Below are 18445 nucleotides of genomic sequence, written 5' to 3'. Positions count from 1 at the left end.
TCTCCCTCATCCCCGGCGAGGATTTCCGGCGATCCTCGATTTCTGCGCCGGACGAACCCTAGATCTGGAGGTGATATTTTCGTCTAAGTCCTGAGATCTGCATATTTTTATGCCTCCTTCATTGCATCGTAACTTTATCACCGTTGCTCTGATTCGTGCGTGTAGCATATCAAAATGTTCGTCTCGAAGAGTAAATCATTTCATCTCATTGCATCATTTTCATTTGAGCTCATCTTGATGCCCTAAATGCTATTGGAAAAGGGTTGTGTGATGATAGTTTCAGATCTGTTTCAGCAAATGCACTTTTGTCATTTTTGCCATGATTAATGTGTGCATGCTATGATCCTGAGCTCTACATGTGTTTTGAAGTATGCCATGCCATCTTTACAGAGGTGTATGCCATGTATTTTTGTGATCTCTGTGGTGACTAGAGCAAGCATGCAAAGTAGCTTACTCAATGTTACTGATTTCAGGGACTTAGAATTTCACTAAGTCCTTGTCCTGCTGTAATTTTTATGCCATATGTTCATGTTGTTTCCTAGTGACCCGTGCCTTTTTTGAGCATGATCAGTAAGGATGTTTTGTAGATATTGTGGTTCTCTATCCATCCATGTCTTTGTTTGCATTTATGGAGCACCCTAACTTGACTCAATCGAGCTCTACTTTTGCTATAAAATGTTCCTGGCAGATCGTTAACATGTTTAGCGATTTTGCCGAGCTTGTTGTTGTTGATCCGTGCATGCTATGTTGTTGTTCTTGCCATGTATAGCTTCTATGCCATGTCTACTTGCTGGGTGTATGCTTAGATTATCATGCCATGCTTCATAGTGAGTGCATCAAGCTCGTAAACATGCCTACTTGATATCTGTTTTGCATGCTCTAGTTTTTTACTAAGTCTAAATCTGTTTATGTTTTTGCTATGTTCACATGCTTGCAATTGTATTTTCTGATCCCTTTTGGCTCATGGTCACTAAGGGACTTTTGTTCTATTATTTGAGTAGCTTCATGCCATGCCTTGCTTTGCCATGACATGTTCCTGTAGCATGTAGTTTTCGTGCGCTAAAGATTGCTTCCGGATGATAAATTCCTGACATGCTGTTAATTTCACTAAATCTGTAACCTGTAATCTTTTGCACTTTTGCCATGCTTGTTTGAACCTGTTAATGAGTGAATTAGCCGTAGCTCAGTGTTCATCTTTTGTCAAGAATCTTGAGTGGATCCCTGCCATGTATTTTGTTGTCTTGTTGGAGTGCTGTAGCTTATTTATCTTGATGCATTTAGGTGGTCTCGTGCTGATTATCGCAGACCGGTGCCATATTTGTTTTGCTTGTCATTTCCAAACCGTGCATCCGATTCCGATGATCTTTATATCGATTTCGACCGAAATCAACTCCTCTTTCCAGTGGCACTCTTGGTTTTCCAAGTTGAGGCCAGGTTCAATCATCTTTTTCCAAATCTTGCATATGCATCACATATCGCATCCCGCATATCATACCATGTTTGCATCATGTTGCTTGAGCATTGCACGTGGTTGATTGTGTTCCCTTTTGCTTGTTGTTCTTGCTTGGGTAGAGCCGGGAGACGAGTACGTGATCGAGGAGCCCGTTGAGTACGCTTACGAGGATCAAGGCAACTCCGAGAACTTTGCAGCCAAGATGACCATACCCTCGAAATCACTTCTATCTTTGCTTGCTAGTTGCTCGCTCTTTTGCTATGCCTATGCTGCGATACCTACCACTTGCTTATCATGCCTCCCATATTGTTAAGCAAAGCCTCTAACCCACCTTGTCCTAGCAAACCGTTGTTTGGCTATGTTACCGCTTTGCTCAGCCCCTTTTATAGCGTTCCTAGTTGCAGGTGAAGATTGGAGTTTGTTCCTTGTTGGAACATGGATATTTTGTTGGGATATCACAATATCTCTTATTTACTTAATGCATCTCTATACTTGGTAAAGGGTGGAAGCCTCGGCCTTATGCCTGGTGTTTTGTTCCACTCTTGCCGCCCTAGTTTCCGTCATATCGGTGTTATGTTCCCGGATTTTGCGTTCCTTACACGGTTGGGTTATAATGGGAACCCCTTGACAGTTCGCCTTGAATAAAACTCCTCCAGCAATGCCCAACATTGGTTTTACCATTCGCCACCTAGCGTTTTTCCCTTGGGTTTCGCGGACTCAAGGTTCATCTTTATTTAACCCCCCCCCCCCCCCCCCCCGGGGGCCAGTGCTCCTCTGAGTGTTGGTCCAAACTAGAGCCCTGTGCAGCGCCCCCTCAGGGAAACTCGAGGTTTGGTTTTAGTTGTACGGAGCGCTCATCTAAGTGTGCCCTGAGAACGAGATATGTGCAGCTCCTATCGGGATTTGTCGGCACATTCGGGTGGTGTTGCTGGACTTGTTTTACCATTGTCGAGGATGTCTTGTAACCGGGATGCCGAGTCTGATCGGATTGTCTTGGGAGAAGGAATATCCTTCGTTGACCGTGAGAGCTTGTGATGGGCTAAGTTGGGACACCCCTGCAGGGATTTGAACTTTCGAAAGCCATGCCCGCGATTATGGGCAGATGGGAATTTGTTAATGTCCGGTTGTATATAAACCTGAAACTTATCTTAATTAAAATGCTTCAACTGCGTGTGTAGCCGTGATGGTCTCTTCTCGGCGGAGTCCGGAAAGTGAACACGGTGTTGGAGTTATGTTTGTCGTAGGTTGTTCTAGGATCACTTCTTGATCGTAGTTGTTCGACCGTGCTTTTTCCTTCTCTTCTCGCTCTCATTTGCGTTGTTAGCCACCAAATATGCTAGTCACCTGCTGCAGCTCCACCTCATACCTTTTACCCTTCCTATAAGCTTAAATAGTCTTGATCGCGAGGGTGTGAGATTGCTGAGTCCCCGTGACTCACAGATACTTCCAAAACCAGCTTGCAGGTGCCGATGATATCATGCAGGTGACGCAACCAAGCTCAAGGAGGATCTCGATGAAGTTCGTGTTCGTTATGTTGTTCCGTTTCCAGTTGATCAGTAGTGGAGCCCAGTTGGGACGATCGGGGATCTGTGTAGCATTTGGGGTAGTCTTCTTTTATTTTGGGTTCCGTAGTCAGACCTTGATTATATCTGGATGTTGTAATGCTTTATTCATGTAATGTGTGAAGTGGTGATTGTAAGCCAACTATGTATCTCTTTTCCCTTATTGTATTACATGGGTTTTTTGCGAAGATTACCTCACTTGCGTTGCTTTCAATGCGGTTATGCCTCTAAGTCGTGCTTCAACACGTGGGAGATATAGCCGCATTGAGGGCGTTACATGGCGCCACTATGCCCGGCGCTTTCCTTGGTCCCCGCGGTGGTGCTTCGGCGGCTTCCAGACCTTCTCCTCGATGTGGTGATGGTCACACCACAGCCGTGGTGTGGCTGAGCCTCTGCTACGGTTACAACCTTCCTCTGGTGAGCTCCTCCCCGTTCCTTCTTCTCTGATGTTGCTCCTGCATGGCCTTGGCCATGATTTGGGTTGGATGTGGGGCTCTGCTAGTTGCTTCTAGATGTTGTAACCAAGCATCAACTCCTACTGGAGCTCTCTGGTGCTAAATTCATGCGGTTCTAGGGTCTGTCAGTAGCTGCCCATGTGTACTTGCTTTATATATGTGCTCCTGTGATGCTCTGGTCGTATGGGGTTGCTCTGGATTTGCTTAATCTGTTGTTTGCTCCTATGTGGCTCTGTTGTTTGCTCCTATGTGGCTCTGTTGGACTCATGCTCTGCTCCTACACCAGCAGCTTGATTGGTTCTATATACACTAGCAGCAGTATCTCATGTACATGTAATTGGACTCCCACGGTGTTGTTCTTGTAAATTCTTCCATGTCTTTCTCTTTTTGCTGGTGCTACTACACATGTTAGATTCTTAGATGTAGTTGTTTCCATCTCAAATTACTTATCTTCTTGAACATATGCCTGATGCTTGGTGCATGTAGGATGTGCTCCGTGTGGATATCTATGCATTTGTTAAGATTTTTGTAGCACATTCTATGGCCTCAAAGATTGTGTATTTTATTTTTGTTCATACATGAGCACATTTTTTTATTGCCTTCAAGGGGAGAATTGATTTGATCATTAATATGTGGTTGGATGTGATATTTTGCAGGTTGAAGGCGCTAAGGTGTTGGAGACGTGCGTGTACTTGTTGAGTGTTTTATCTGTAGAGTGCTATACCGTGATTGGTGTAATATTGTGTGGTTATATTGTGATTGGTGGAATGTAATAAACTTGATTGGTACATCGGGGATTTGGCTGTTATTTGAATATATTTAAAATATGTTCTCTGATTGGTATATCATTGAGTTACAAGTTGTGAAAAATTAAAACCTCATGTTTGGGACCTAGTGCCTAGAAGAATCTGACAATGTGCATCCAGTTGACTACAATAATCTAAAAATTGAATGTAACAAAAAAAAGAAAACCCGAAAATAAAAATTTTATAGAATGTGAATAGACTGCACCTCAGAAAGCAAAAAAAGGTCGAACCAATGGCCCAAGCCCATGTAGCTAGTAAAAACAACAGAAAAAATACATTAAAAGGCCGAATTAATGGGCTCGGCCCATGTAAAACGCTGAATCAGACCGGGCTGAATCTTGTGCCACATCAGCTTGCCACGCTGGATGCCTACGTGGCCTGGGGAGGTTGCTACTGACCAAAACAAAACAGTAGGCATATTTTGGTCATAAACGTCAACGACCTTCTCACAGAGAAGGTCGTTAATTTCAGTTTACGACCGCCAGTTTTTGACCTTGTGGTTTTGGTCAAAAAAAGATCGCAAATGAAAAACAATGACCTTTCAGTGACCAATAGTCAAGGTCACAAGTTGACATATTTGTTGTAGTGAGCGGCCAGGTCACGGAGAAACTCTTCCGGACGAACTACGTCATGTGGCGAACACAAGTTACGCCGCAGCTGAGGGGAGCTGGGCTTTTCGGATACGTCGATGGAACTATGCCGGAACCCACCCGCCTCCTCGTCACCAAGGACAAGGACGGCAAGGAGTCATCCGAGCTCAACCCTCTCCATCCCATATGGGTGAGGGAGGATCAGCAGGTGCTCGGCTACCGCCTCAACAATCTCTCCAAAGAAGTGCTGATCGCGGTGACCACGGTCACCACCACGCACGCCCTCTGGGTGGAACTTGCAGGCATGTTTTCCTCTCAATCTTTGAGTCGTGTCAACAATATTCGCACTGCCTTGATCAATGCACAGAAGGGCAACCAATCGGTTGCTGCATACTACGCTCATATGTGTGGCCTTGCCGATGAACTCCGGCAAGCCAATCCAGGACGATGAGCTCATCTCCTACCTGCTGCATGGGCTGGACATGGACTACCAGCCCCTCGATGCCCGCGTCACGCCGGTCTCCCTTGACGAGCTGTATACAATGCTGAGCAACTTTGATCAGCGTGTGGCTCAGTTTCACAGCACCGGCGGCGGCTTCAAGTCCTCGGCCAACGCGGCCACTCGCGGGCGCGGCGGGTACTCATCTCATCCTCGCGGTCCTCCTCGACACAAGGGCAAGCAAGGTGGTGGCGGCTCCAACAACTCCGGCTCCCACGGCCGACGCCCCAACTTCACCAACAACAGGGGCCGTCGTGGTGGGGGCGGCAGCGGCGGTGGCTCGGGCAGATCCCGACCTGATGTCGTGCGTTGCCAGATATGTGGCAAGCCTGGCCACACGGCCAAGGACTGCTGGTATCGCTTCGATGAAGACGAAGCCTCCTCTGATGAAGATGACAAGGTTCGCCGACGGATCCTACGGCATTGATACCAACTGGTATCTTGACAGTGGCACCACCAACCATCTCACGGGGGAGCTTGAGAAGGTGACCCTTCGTGAGAAATATCATGGGAATGATCAAATCTACACGGCAAGTGGTGCAGGTATGAGGATAAGTCACATAGGTCATTCGGTTATACGTACCCCTTCTCGCAAGATTCATCTTAGAAATTTTTTGCATGTTCCTAGTGACAACAAAAATCTTCTCTCCGTTCATCGTATTACTATTGATAATCATGTGTTCATTGAACTCCATCCTTTCTTCTTTTTCATCAAGGATCAGGCCACGAGAAAAGTTCTCTATCGAGGTAGATGTGTTCAAGGGCTTTACCCGTTGATTCCGGAGTTTAGAAGATCAAATAAACAAGCTTGTGGTGCTATCAAGCTTTCGTCCACACAATGGCACGATCATTTAGGACATGCCTCTTTTTCCTTAGTTGAACGTTTCCTTAGGAAAAATAAGCTCCCGTTTGCTGGTGAGCGAAATATTGAAATTGTTCGTGATTCTTTCCAAAGAGCAAAATGTCATCAATTACCTTATCCTATATCCACTAGTGTTTCTACTCAACCTTTGCAATTGATATTTTCTGATATTTAGGGTCCTGCCCCCACCTCTGTTGGTAGACACACGTACTATGTTAGCTTCATTGATGACTATAGCAAATTTTCTTGGATTTATCTCCTCAAGAAAAGATCTGATGTTTTTCAAGTGTTCAAAAATTTCCAAGCACTTGTAGAACGCAAGTTTGACAGCAAAATTATTGCTGTCCAATCCGACTGGGGGGTGGGAGGGAGTATGAGAAGCTAAACTCCTTCTTTCAAACATTTGGCATATCTCATCATGTGTCATGCCCCATGCTCACCAACAAAACGGATCTATCGAACGCAAACATAGGCACATAGTTGAGGTTGGTCTAGCCCTTCTTGCCGGCGCTTCCATGCCCCTCAGGTTTTGGGATGAAGCTTTTCTCTCGGCCGTTCACATTATCAACATGCTCCCTAGTTGAGTCGTCAACAATGAAACACCCACAAGACGGCTCCTTCATATCAAACCTGACTACACATCACTCCGCGGTATTTGGGTGTGCCTGTTGGCCCAATCTCCGACCATACAACTCTCGCAAACTTATGTTTCTCTCGAAACAATGTGTTTTTCTTGGGTATAGATCTCAACACAAGGGGGGTCAAATGCCTAGATGTCTCTACTGGTCGAGTTTACATATCCCAAGATGTTGTGTTCGATGAAACTAAATTCCCTTTTGCTGATCTACATCCAAATGCCGGCGCTTTACTTTGGAAAGAAATCCTTCTTCTACCTCCAAATCTAACCGGCTTTGATCATGGGGAGTATAACTCTAATGATTCTATTATGACTAACCTATCGGCCACCAGTAGGACCACTGGATCCAATCGGCCAGCAGAGGCCAACTAGGTATTATTTAAAAAAACTTTGCGGCATAATATTTCTTAAATTTAATTAAAAATGTATTATTTTGAAAAATTAGCGATTTGCTACTTGTGGTTGTAGATGCTCTAACTACTAAAAATGGGCTTCTCACCTTCTTTTCTAAAAGTAAAATAACAGGATATTTCTATTGAACTGCCAGCATAAAACATTATGTATGTATTCCCTTGATACCAAAATATATAGTGTATGCTAAAATACTTCTGGAAGTAAAATTTTGAAAACATGACAAAAAGTATAGAACAATTTATGAACTTCTAAAATACCATACTAGAGTCATTTCATTCACAATGAAATATATTTCATATGATACATATTTGAGACTGCATGTACAGATAATTTTCTCTATAAGCTTGGTTAAATCTTGTGAAGTTTGACTTCGTAAAACCAATGTGCACTGTATTATGGGAAGGAGGGAGTGTAACCACACGATCCGGAGAGCATTGCCGACTCCAGTGACAAAAGGACGATGACGGTGGTGCGCCTTAGGCTCGCTTCATTTCTTGTAGTCGTCTTGGTGGTCTTCGGAAAGGAATGTAATTTTAGTTACTTCTCGTGTTCTTCATCCAGTCATTAAGTTTGATCAATAGATCGAATGTTTTTCACGTAAAAGAAGACAGATTCGGAACTGGAGTTTGTCACGCAAAGAAAGATTGCATCTGATTTATTTCATAAATTAAGGAAGAAAGTGTACGTACAGAGATATCTTGTGAATGTTGTCTCAATCAGCGAATATGGGCTCACATGAGCATGTACTATGGGGGCTAACTATTTTTACCGTTACGGAACCAACAACTAATTAAGTCCTTTTGTCTTGCAAATGCCCTTTCACCGCTGGCTCATCTCTCGTGGACAACATCAGTACTGGATATACAACAAAACAAAGCTGCTGATCTAGCAAATGAAGTCTTTTATTTGAGCACAAATTCACAAAGGTACTGTTGGATAACTAGATATACATCAAAACAAAGCTATTGAGTCAACATGAGTAATCTTTCCCTTGAGCACAATTTCACTAAGTTGGAATAATTATGTCTCTTGTAAACCAGACTACCGAGGATAACTTGCAGATAGTATGAACTCTTCTTCCATACTATACCGTCTTGTCGAGCCCTCATTAACTTTTCTAACTAACTTATTAGATTGAACACCTACTTCGATACCATTATTGTAAACTTTTTTAGCCACTACCTTATCTAAAATATGCTCCTCGGATGCACGTAGGCCTTCTAGCGTCAACTCCACTTGCCTCATGGTTGGACGGTCCTCTCCTTTTAATTTCACACATGTTATTGCAATAGCAGCCACTTCTTGGACTTCTTTGCCCCCTTCCTCGATAACTTGTGGATCTAATATCTGGAGCAAATTCCCTTCTGCAAACAAGGTAACAAAATGTACAACAAGACCCTCATCATCTGAGAACAAATATGAAAATGGCTTCTTCCTGGTTAGCAGTTCCACAAGGACAACCCCAAAACTGTAAACATCACTTTTCTCCGTGAGCCGCCCAGTGTAAAAGTACATAGGGTCCCAGTATCCTCGTGTACCTTGAGCTCTTGTTAACCCGGATTTCTCCATCGGAATGTACGTTGAAGCTCCAAAGTCAGCTACCTTTGCTGTGAGAGTATCATCCAAAAGTATGTTAGCAGACTTGACATCTCTGTGGATGATAGGCATTGCCACAGTTGAGTGAAGATAGGCGAGCGACTTGGCTGTTTCAGTGGCTATGCGCAACCTGTTATTCCACGACAATGATATTGGTCCTTCAACATGAAGATGATCATAAAGAGTCCCATTGGATATGAACTCATACACCAACATCGGGACTTCAGTTTCAAGGCAGCAACCATAGAGTTTTACGACATTTTTGTGGTTGATTTGTGATAGGATGGCAACCTCATTTATAAACTCATCAATCTCCTTTGAAAGCACCTTCTTTGGTTTCTTGATGGCCACAATATGTTGGTTCGATAAAATCCCTTTGTAAACAGTACCATGCCCTCCACCGCCAACCACAAGATCTTTATCAAAATTGTGTGTTGCCTTCTTTAACTCTTCCAAGGTTATGATCATTTGTTCTGCAATACCTGCTCTTTGAGATACCAACTGTTCCAACAGTTGTCCATGATTTTGCTTGAAGAACTTCCATTTTAACATCTGGATTCTCCGATGTTTCAATTTCTTGGAAACAAACAGTGAAGTTAGAACCAAAATCACAAGACCTGCCCCGCAAGAAAGTCCAACAATCACACTGATACCTGAAAAAAATATAGATCTTTAATCTCTCTATTGATATGAAAAATAACGAAATTATTATTGTGATTATTCTATATCTATGGCGTGCCTAGACATGCTAAGCAAACAACACATACATGAACAAAATCACGTTCTCATGATAATGAGAAGAACCGAATTAGGCTGAGTAAGAATTAAATAGCAATACAGAGGTGACTGCAAATACTTGTATTTGTCCTCGTCTTAAGTTGCTCACCTTTAAGTGTCACGGGGCCACCTGTAGAACAAAGAAAAAAGAGCCAAATTCAGTTAACTACATAATGGATAAAGTATATTAACCTGTTCATATAAGTGGCCAATGTACATTACGTTGCTAACCTTTGCATCCATTGGGGGTATAGGGATTGCCGTGGTAACCCTCGTCACACCGGCAAGAATAACCTCTGTTCCCTGGTTTGCACTGGCTGTGTTTGCTCTTGCAAATATTAGCGGCTACCTCCAGAGGACAATTTTTAAGTGACATCTTGGCGTTGGGTAAGCCTGATGATTGCAACACCTCCCACTGAAGAATAATAGGAACATTAGGCTTAAAATTTGACTTGCCTTGAGATGCTTGCATTTGCTGTTCGGAGATTAGGCGATTGTCAAACCACCCCTCCTCTGCGATTAGCACATATGGGGGCCGCGAGACGTTGTTCTGGACGCTATTGATGTCGAAAAATTTGAAGTTCATCCTGTCAGGCATGCCATCAATTGACGTAGATATACATGCCCGGCAACAACCCACACCGGCCGTAACAGCTATTGTCATCGCTGTCATGGCTTGCAATTGGCACCCTCCCGGCATTGATGTCAGAGTTGGAGCAGAAAGTGGCACAAACGCTGATGATGTTTGGGTCGTCACCAGGCCCTAGCAGTGTTGCTTGGACATTGCATGCATCCTGAGATTACGAGCTCGTTGCGGGTGGATAGAGAGAGGAGTGCGTTGCCTCCTTCACTGAAGTAATTGTTGAAATGGAAGGAGTAAGGATCTAACGTTTTAGCTTCGAGAGTGGCGACGGAGCTAGTAACACGCAGTGTAGAGTTCTGGATTGAGATTTCTTGAATTTGGAAGGCACCGTAGCTATCGAGCAGCAATCGTGGTGGCTTGCCGCTGCTGGGATAGTCACAGGTGAGGTTGAAGCCCGGCAGGTAGCAGTGGGATGGACCGACGCCGAATGGGTAGTGCACATCTACGTCCCCGCAGGACGGGCTGCACCTATCACCTTCTGCAAGCAAACAATTGTTGTATTACTAATTTCATATTACAAAGAAATAAGAAGAGTTTCTGACTTTAAAAATAATAATATAAATAAAGCTATCTCAAGAAAGAAAAATGTATCTTAGTATTTGTTCATGACCCAACTGGCCAAGAAAATAATTACCAGAGATGAAAGGGACGCAGCCACCGGGTATGGAATGGTTGCCATGGGTTCCAGGCGGACACCCGCAGTCAAAACCTCCAATCGTATTGGTACATACGCCATCACCAAGGCACAGGTAGTTTTGTGACTGCTCACACTCGTTGATATCTAAAAAAAAGCACGATTTTACAAACCAAACGAAATTAAGGATACAATTTCCGGCTTATTTCATATTAGTCATGCAAGCCTGGGGTACTCTCCTTTTCGATTTTTTTTTCTTCAAATTTGTCAAATGCTCCTCCAAAAAATTACTCACCTCCAATAGTCAGGAGCGTGCATTCTTGAATATTTAATATGGATTAATGATTGGTCCAACTATATGTGGATTATCTTATATAAAGTCGGTACTACTATCGAATGGTGCTTTTATATACGAACACAACGATATCAATTATATCAGCCAATCATATATTAGTATCACTAAACGAGCGAAGTGAGCATAGCATAGATGATTAGATTTCTTGTGGAGAAATCAATCCACTCAGGCACATGTCCTATACTGTCTTGTCAAAACTTGCAATCGTATTTGTGCATACGCCACCAAGGCAGTAGTCTCCCGGCAACTCACACTCGTTGATATCTAATCTACAGATAAGTACGATTTCAACCCAAACAAAATTAAAGAAACAATTTCAGGCATATTTCATATTAGTCTTTCTCAAAAAGAATATCAATCAAAAGTTCCTCAAAAAATTACTCACCTCCGGTACGTAGTTACGCACATGCTTTCTTGAATATTTAATGTTGATTAATGATTAGTATCAAGCAATCTCATATTACTAGTAACACTAAACATGTGAACTAGCATAGCATAGATGGTTAGATTCCTCTTGTGAAAAAATCAATCCACCCAGATTCAAGTCCTAAATTTGACTGGTGTACTCGAGACTCGAGACATTTTATGGATTTATTTCAGACCTTCCATCCCTTTTTCAGTGTGTAGATGTTGTGAGCATTAAAATCTACAATACTGTATTTCTCATAGAAAAAATAGTATCACTAAAAAAACCTATGGTATAAATTCAATACTTTCTCTGTTCATTTTTATAAGGCCTTGAAGACATTTCAGACATCATGCAAAGTAGCCTATTTTTAGTTGTCTGAAACGGCTTATAAAAGTGAACAGAGGGAGTATAACAAAACTGCATGTAGGTCTAATATGTAAGTTCAGAATGAAACGTGGGGAAAAAAATTGAACCTTGGCACCCGTTGGGGATGTAGGGATTGCCTCCGTAGCCCCTTTTGCACATGGACGTATAGCCGACTCGTGTAACATCATCATTGCAGCTGAAGGTGGACGAAGAAGATATATTGCTATGACGATGATTACGAGAAGGATCCTGGGCGAACTCCCAGCTCAGCCAAATTGGTACTCCCGTTGGCCCACCCTTCACCAGCGACCGTTTGGGATACCAGAGCTTGTCGGTGATCTTCTGTTCTCGAACCACCCTTCGTTGGCGACGAACACGCGCGTGGGCATCCGCTCCTCGTCGGCGCTGCGGTTGTTCCGGCCGAACCACTCGATCTGCACGGAGTAGGAGGACCCTGATACCGCCGCTGCCTTGACGGGGACGATGGGCGCCTGGCAGCAGCCTTCGCCGGTGCACAGCATGCTGCTCTCAAGGCTGGACCGCACATACCGCAAGGACCCGTGGCCTTTTTCCCCGCACAAGGAGGAGCAGGCGCTGACGACGGTGCCCTTGCTGCTGTCGCCGCCGCTGGTGACAACCAGAGTCGCCCGCACGTTGCATCCCAGCAGGATGAGCTCGTTCGAGCCGTGCGGGAGCATGATGTAGGCACCTTCGTTGGCGTTCCCGAGGCCTCCGGCGAACAAGGAGCCACTGCCGCCGTTGGCGTCCACTCTTATGTCGCCGGGGGTGCGCCTGACGAGCACCAAGGACCACTGAAGATTGAAGCCCTCGACTTGGAGAATGCCATTGCCGCCTCCACCGAGCAGCAGCCGCGGCGGGGTTGTGGTGTTGTCGCAGGTGAGGTTGAACCCGGGCGAGTGGTAGCACCTGGCCGGCCCCATGCCGAACGGGTACGGCACGTCGACGTCGCCGCAGGTGGTGTCACAGCCCGGCATCCCGATCGCCGGAGGTGCTGCTCCGCCGGCGGCGACCCGAAACTCTAGAATGAGCAGCGCAGCCAGTGCTGCAGCTGCAGCTATGAGTGCCATGATCGCCGAGAATGAGATGGTTGTGCTAGCTGCCCGGCCGGTCTCGGAGTTCAATTATAAGGGCTAGCTTCAGTGAAGCGTGTGTGTCTCCCCGATCTCACCGACCACATGCTTGGATGCCACACTGCCTGCTAAGGCTCTGTTTGGTTCATAAGTCTTAGAATTTTTTTTAGTCCTAACTTATAAGGGCATCTCCAGCCGCGTCTCCAACAGGCCCTCCCCACGCGATTTTGCCACGCCGGCGTCAAAAAAAGGCCCCAGTCGCGTTCCCAGAAGCCCGTTTTTCGCCGGCTCGGACCAAAACTGGTGCCGGCGGACCCAGGCCGAACCCGACGCCCTGGGGGGCGCTTGGGAAGCCGGCACAAGCGAAAAATGCGCGTGGGCCCGCCCTGGAGGCGACCCGAGGGCCTTTTCCCGCCGTTTCTTGACACTTTTTCCTCGCATCTCTCCCGCTCGCTCGCCTTCCTCCCGCCATTCTCCCCCTTTCTCCCGCCAAACCCCCTCCCACTCGCCTTCCAGTCGCCGCCATGCCGCCGAAGAAGTACGCCATGCCGCGCGCGGTGGCAAACGCGACTGGCGCCGTGGTCCAGCCGAAGCAGAGGAAGCCGAGGGCGCCGCCATCGAAGCCACCGGGCCTGTCGAACGCCGAGTGGAGGGTGGAAGTTCAGCGGTGCGAAGCAGTCACCGCCGACAGGCGGAACAGGGCCATCGCCAAGAAGGCCCGCGACAACGCGGCGCGCGCGGCGGCGTCTTCCTCATCGGTCGACCAGGCGGGGATGAATCCACCCGTCGTCAGCCACGCCCAGTACGCGCCCTGGGGACAGCAAGGCGCCGGATCTCCATGGGGTTCATTGTCGCCCGGCTACGCCGACGGCGACGCGCACGGTGGGTTCAACCCAAACGTGACCTTCCCTCATGGTCACCCCGCTACGCGCACGCCCTCGCCCGCCTTCGTCGCCGTGCAGTACCCTCCATAAAACTACTCGCCGCCCGCCGCCTACGCGTCCACACCGACGCCCCATCTCTACCGTGGACCGCTGCCCTTCTCGCACCTCGGCGACGCCGACGACACGGGAGCCGACATGGACGACATCATCGCGACAGGATCGACCGCGGCTGCCGCGTCTCCCGGGTTCGCCACCCAGGACGAGGTAGTGGATCTCAGCGGCAACATGGAGGCCGAGCTCGGCTACGTCTACGGCGAGGACGCGTAGGAACCCGAGGAGGAGGAGGAGGAGGAGGAGCCGGCTCCTGTTCCGACGAAGGGGCGCCAGAAGAAGAAGAAGCGGACGGCCAGGTCAGGCGAACCGCGAATCAAGTGGACGTCCAAGGAGGAGGAATGCCTCGCCGAAGCATGGAAAGTCGTCTGCCTCGACCCGACCACCGGCGCAAACCAGAGCTTGGAGACGTACTGGGACCGCATCAAGGCCGAGTTCGACGAGCGGAAGCTCGTCGACCCCTACTTCAAAGGTGTCTACATGCAGCGCGGCTCCAAGGCGATGGCGAACCATTGGGGGCGTATCCAGTTGGCGTGCAACAAATGGCATGGAATCGTCGAGGAGGTCGCGGCTCGCCCGGAGAGCGGCGCCAGCGTTGAGGATCAGGTACGCACGCCGTTCGCCCGCATATCTTCGTCGTCTACGCCCGCCGCTCGCCAATTGTTCGTCCCTCCGCGCAGCTGCTGCGTATGTTCGCCATGTATCGAGGCGACAACCAAGACGCCGACTTCAAGCACCTCCACGTCTACAAGCGCATTGACAAGTGCGAGAAGTGGGCGGAAGTCCGACGTGCCCTCGACAAGGCCAAGGAGACATACAAGCCGGACGTGACGACTCCGGACGCGTCAGAGGGGCGGCCGGACGGCCACAAATTGGCGAAGAAGGGGAAAAACGCCGACGCGGCAACCGCGCGAATGCAGGAGTCCATCGAGCATTGCCTCGCCGACGCCCAGGCCCGGGCCGTCCTGCGCGAAGAGAAGACCGAGGCGCGGTGGTCGTCGCTGATGAAGAACAACGCCATCAAACTCGACCTGCTCCGGACGAACGTCGCCGCGAAGAAGAGAAACACCGACATGGCTTTTCTGATGGGCGGGGCGGACATGCTCCAGGGCAACGACGAGAAGCTCAAGGCATGGTAACTGGTGCAGCGCGGCCTCATCCTGAACGAGCTGCCGACGGCAACGCCGACGACGCCGACGACGCCCACGACCGCACGGACGCCAAGACCGAACGACGCCTCTACGTCGCCGCCCAGCAGTGCCGAACCCGCGCCGACACAGCCCAGCACCGAAGCAACTCCGACACCGCCGAGCCCGCGCACGCCGACTCCGCCAACGCCTGGAGCCGACCCCGCCGAGTGAATCATTGCGCACGCGAACTTGCGGCGGCGGCGCTCTGTTTTTTGTAACGCCAGACTACGTCCGATCGCCGGATTTGCGGCGTCTTTTGAGAGCGGGAACGACCAAGTTTAAATTTCCTGCATCCTGGGGCCGGCGCGTGGGGGCGTGACTGGGCGCTAGGTCGCCCCCAGGGGCCGAACTAGCGCCGGCACGCCCCCAGGCCGCTCTATTTAGGCGCCCTGGGGGGGCGAACGGCTGGAGATGCCCTAAGTCCCAAGTCCCTAAAAAGTCCCTACATGTTTGGTTCCCGAGACTTATAAGTCTTTATAAGGCCATATTACAAGTGTTCCTCCTAGTCCTAACACGGAAGCGTGTGTATGGAGAGTGGAGACTAGTAGTAGTACGGTAGTACCACACACGGACACGGTGCTTGCTTTCAAAGTAGTCCTGGCCATCTCAGGCCCGGCCCTGTCGGCCCACCCAGGCCCGGCCCTAAAATCCAGGGCCTAGGCCCGATGGGCTTGTCCATGGGCCGGGCTTGAGCATGAGTTTTGAGCCCATCAGCAGGGCCTGGACGGGCTTGGGCTTGGCATATTGGCATTTTAAGGAAGAGGCCCGGCCCACCGCCCTAAGCCCTAAGGGCTTTTCAGGGCTTTTTACGAGATGGGCTGGGCTTGGGCTTGAAAAGTAGGCCCGATGGTAGGGCCTGGGAGGGCCTGGGCCTCAGTTTTCTACCATGGGATTTTTTAGGCCCGGCCCGGCCCGGCCCATGGCCAGATATATTTCAAAGGCACGGTGTGGATGTGTTAGTAAAGTCGTCGTGCGTTGAGTACACACCTTGCCAAACGCGCGCGCTGTTTTCCGAGAAGTACACACCTTACCAAACACCAGCTAGAGTCTGGTATTGGTATCGGCAGCAAAGAAAAGAACTCCATCAGTCTGGTCTGGACGTATTATTGGTCCCACGCGGACTAAATATCTCTTCAACTTTGTCCTTTACATAAACGATCGAGTAGGAGGAAACATCTCCTCACTCCTATAAGCCGCCTGTCTATTCCCACACGTGGCCACCTTGACATGTTATGACAGCGAACCCGTAAGGAAGATAGGTTGTTGAATAGCGCTGCAAGAGAATCAGGAAATAATGCAAAAAACGAACATATATTGGTCGAGCATTCCATACCTGATGACCTCATGAACCATTTGTATGACATTGTATATGTACATGAGCATAGTTTTCTGATCAAACACATTATAAGCGCAATTTCAAAAAGGAAAAAATGTGTCATAATTTAAGTGCACTGTTCTTGCTTGCCAAAATAATGGAGCGAGTCAACACAAATTATTAAGTGATGAATCTATATAGTATGAACTAAGAAAGTTTCTGTTCTTTCCTACTATTAACACTTAAATTTATACCATATTGAAAACATAAATTGACCAAAAAACTTTGCTATTGACCAACTCCATACAATTGTCGCAAAGCCCTATTTCATATCTCATTGGAAACATCTCGTTATCGATGGGAGCGGCTCAACCTACTAATTGACCAACTCGCACGTTGCATCCCAGCTGGCTGAGCTCGTTCAGTTCGCCTGCCCAGTCATCTAACAACATGATGTTGTAGGTCCCCTAGTCAATCCAGTGGCGGAGCTTGACAAGAATCTATGGGGGGGCCAGACCAGTGGTGAAGAGCCGAAGACGACGGTCATAGGCGTGCCCTTGTTCCCCATCCTCGGCCCAGTAGTGTTCGCCAGCCGTGCGTGGATCAGGGCGAGTTGCTAGTTGGCGTCAGCGTCAAGGGAGTGCGGGCAGCCGGCAGGGTGGCTGGTTGCCTGGTTCGTGGACAGAGGCGAGTAGACGTGCGCGAGCATGGCTGGGAAATAGAGGGCAAGCAGCTGAACCTGAAATGTGGGCGTGTGTGAATTGTGATGAAAGCAAAGATGGGCTTGTGCGTGCTGCATGCATGCCGATGAGCCTTTCCCAAAGCTGCAGGGGGTGGCCACGGAGTAGACCTGCATGTGGATATCACGTAGACTATTACCAGGTAAAAAATGAATCTCATTTGGGCTGAGGGGGCCACGGCCCCCTCAAGCTTTGTACATAGCTCCGCCGTTGAGTCAATCCCTCTGCAAAATATTGAGCTGCTGCCGTCGCCGTCAACCTTTACGTGTCCTGTTGTGCATTTGACGAGCACCGACGAATCGTCAAGGGTGAAATACTGCACTTGGAGGATGCCTCCGCGGCCACCGCCATTGAGCAGGAGCTGTGGCGGGATCGTAGCATTGTCGCAGGTGAGAACATCTCCAATAAAAAATGTAGATGTGAAAATATCTAATTGATACATCTTCGGGGCACGAAAACACGTGTCTAACAGATGATGTAGATGCAAAAAAAAAAACATCGCTACTTCCCAAAAATGTAAAATATAACACCTCGCGATATAAATTTGCATCTTCACATACATTAAGAACAGTAAAACTGAACCCTTTCCAAGCTCTCTCACGCCCTCACTGATTTAAACCGTTGGATCACGCATATCGGTCATCTCTGGCCGTCCAAGGCACTCGTTTCTCCGCATGGGCTGATACTGAGCCGGTCGTCCCGGGGCAGCTATTCCCGTGGCCGAATCGTAAGCTTCTCGTTCAATGACACAGGCCAACGTCAGATGCCGAACGAACGAACGTGATTCTGCTCTGCGTCCTCGTAGCCCCACCCACTTCGTTCCTCTTCCCGCACCCGACCCCTCTTGACCTTCGCTACAGCAGACCTAGGTGCGCCGTGCGCCACCGCTGTGGTCGTCGCCGCAGAGAGAGAACCGACAATAGCAACGGCTGACCGGACCGGATCCCCATCTCCACCCATGCTGCGACGACGCAGCCGCTCCGCCCACTCAGCGATGCGTCCGCCCCGCTCCAATCCTCACTGCCCCCAGCACGCCGCCGCGGTTAACCCTGCTGC

The 18445-nt window shown here is 48.3% G+C and overlaps 1 protein-coding gene and 1 pseudogene across 1 annotated transcript; both read right to left on the bottom strand.

Annotated features, from left to right (window-relative positions):
- Positions 1-8195: 8195 nt before the first annotated feature.
- On the bottom strand, positions 8196-12247 carry LOC125510446 (putative wall-associated receptor kinase-like 16). Its single transcript, XM_087521654.1, has 5 exons — positions 12166-12247; positions 10929-11075; positions 9883-10772; positions 9761-9781; positions 8196-9527 (listed from the first exon to the last, which is right to left on the bottom strand). The coding sequence occupies exons 3-5, from the start codon at positions 10349-10351 to the stop codon at positions 8320-8322; spliced, it is 1698 nt and encodes a 565-aa protein (XP_087377780.1). The 5' UTR covers positions 10352-10772; positions 10929-11075; positions 12166-12247; the 3' UTR covers positions 8196-8319.
- On the bottom strand, positions 11125-13146 carry LOC147972728 (wall-associated receptor kinase 4-like; annotated as a pseudogene).
- Positions 13147-18445: the final 5299 nt, after the last annotated feature.

Source organism: Triticum urartu, chromosome 5A, assembly GCF_056163025.1.
Source record: "Triticum urartu cultivar PI428250 chromosome 5A, HENAU_Tu73, whole genome shotgun sequence".
NCBI classification, from domain to species: domain Eukaryota; kingdom Viridiplantae; phylum Streptophyta; class Magnoliopsida; order Poales; family Poaceae; genus Triticum; species Triticum urartu.
The sequence above is the reverse complement of the archived record's forward strand: the minus strand, read 5'-3'. Positions and strand labels throughout refer to the sequence as shown.

What these genes read in the sequence shown, in the direction of transcription:
- LOC125510446 (XM_087521654.1), bottom strand. Translation starts at nt 10,351, where the DNA reads ATGCCGGGAGGGTGCCAATTGCAAGCCATGACAGCGATGACAATAGCT. An exon ending in TACCCCCAATGGATGCAAAG is followed by an intron (nt 9,782 to 9,882) that starts GTTAGCAACGTA and finishes TTTGTTCTACAG; the next exon opens with GTGGCCCCGTGACACTTAAA. An exon ending in TGGCCCCGTGACACTTAAAG is followed by an intron (nt 9,528 to 9,760) that starts GTGAGCAACTTA and finishes TATTTTTTTCAG; the next exon opens with GTATCAGTGTGATTGTTGGA.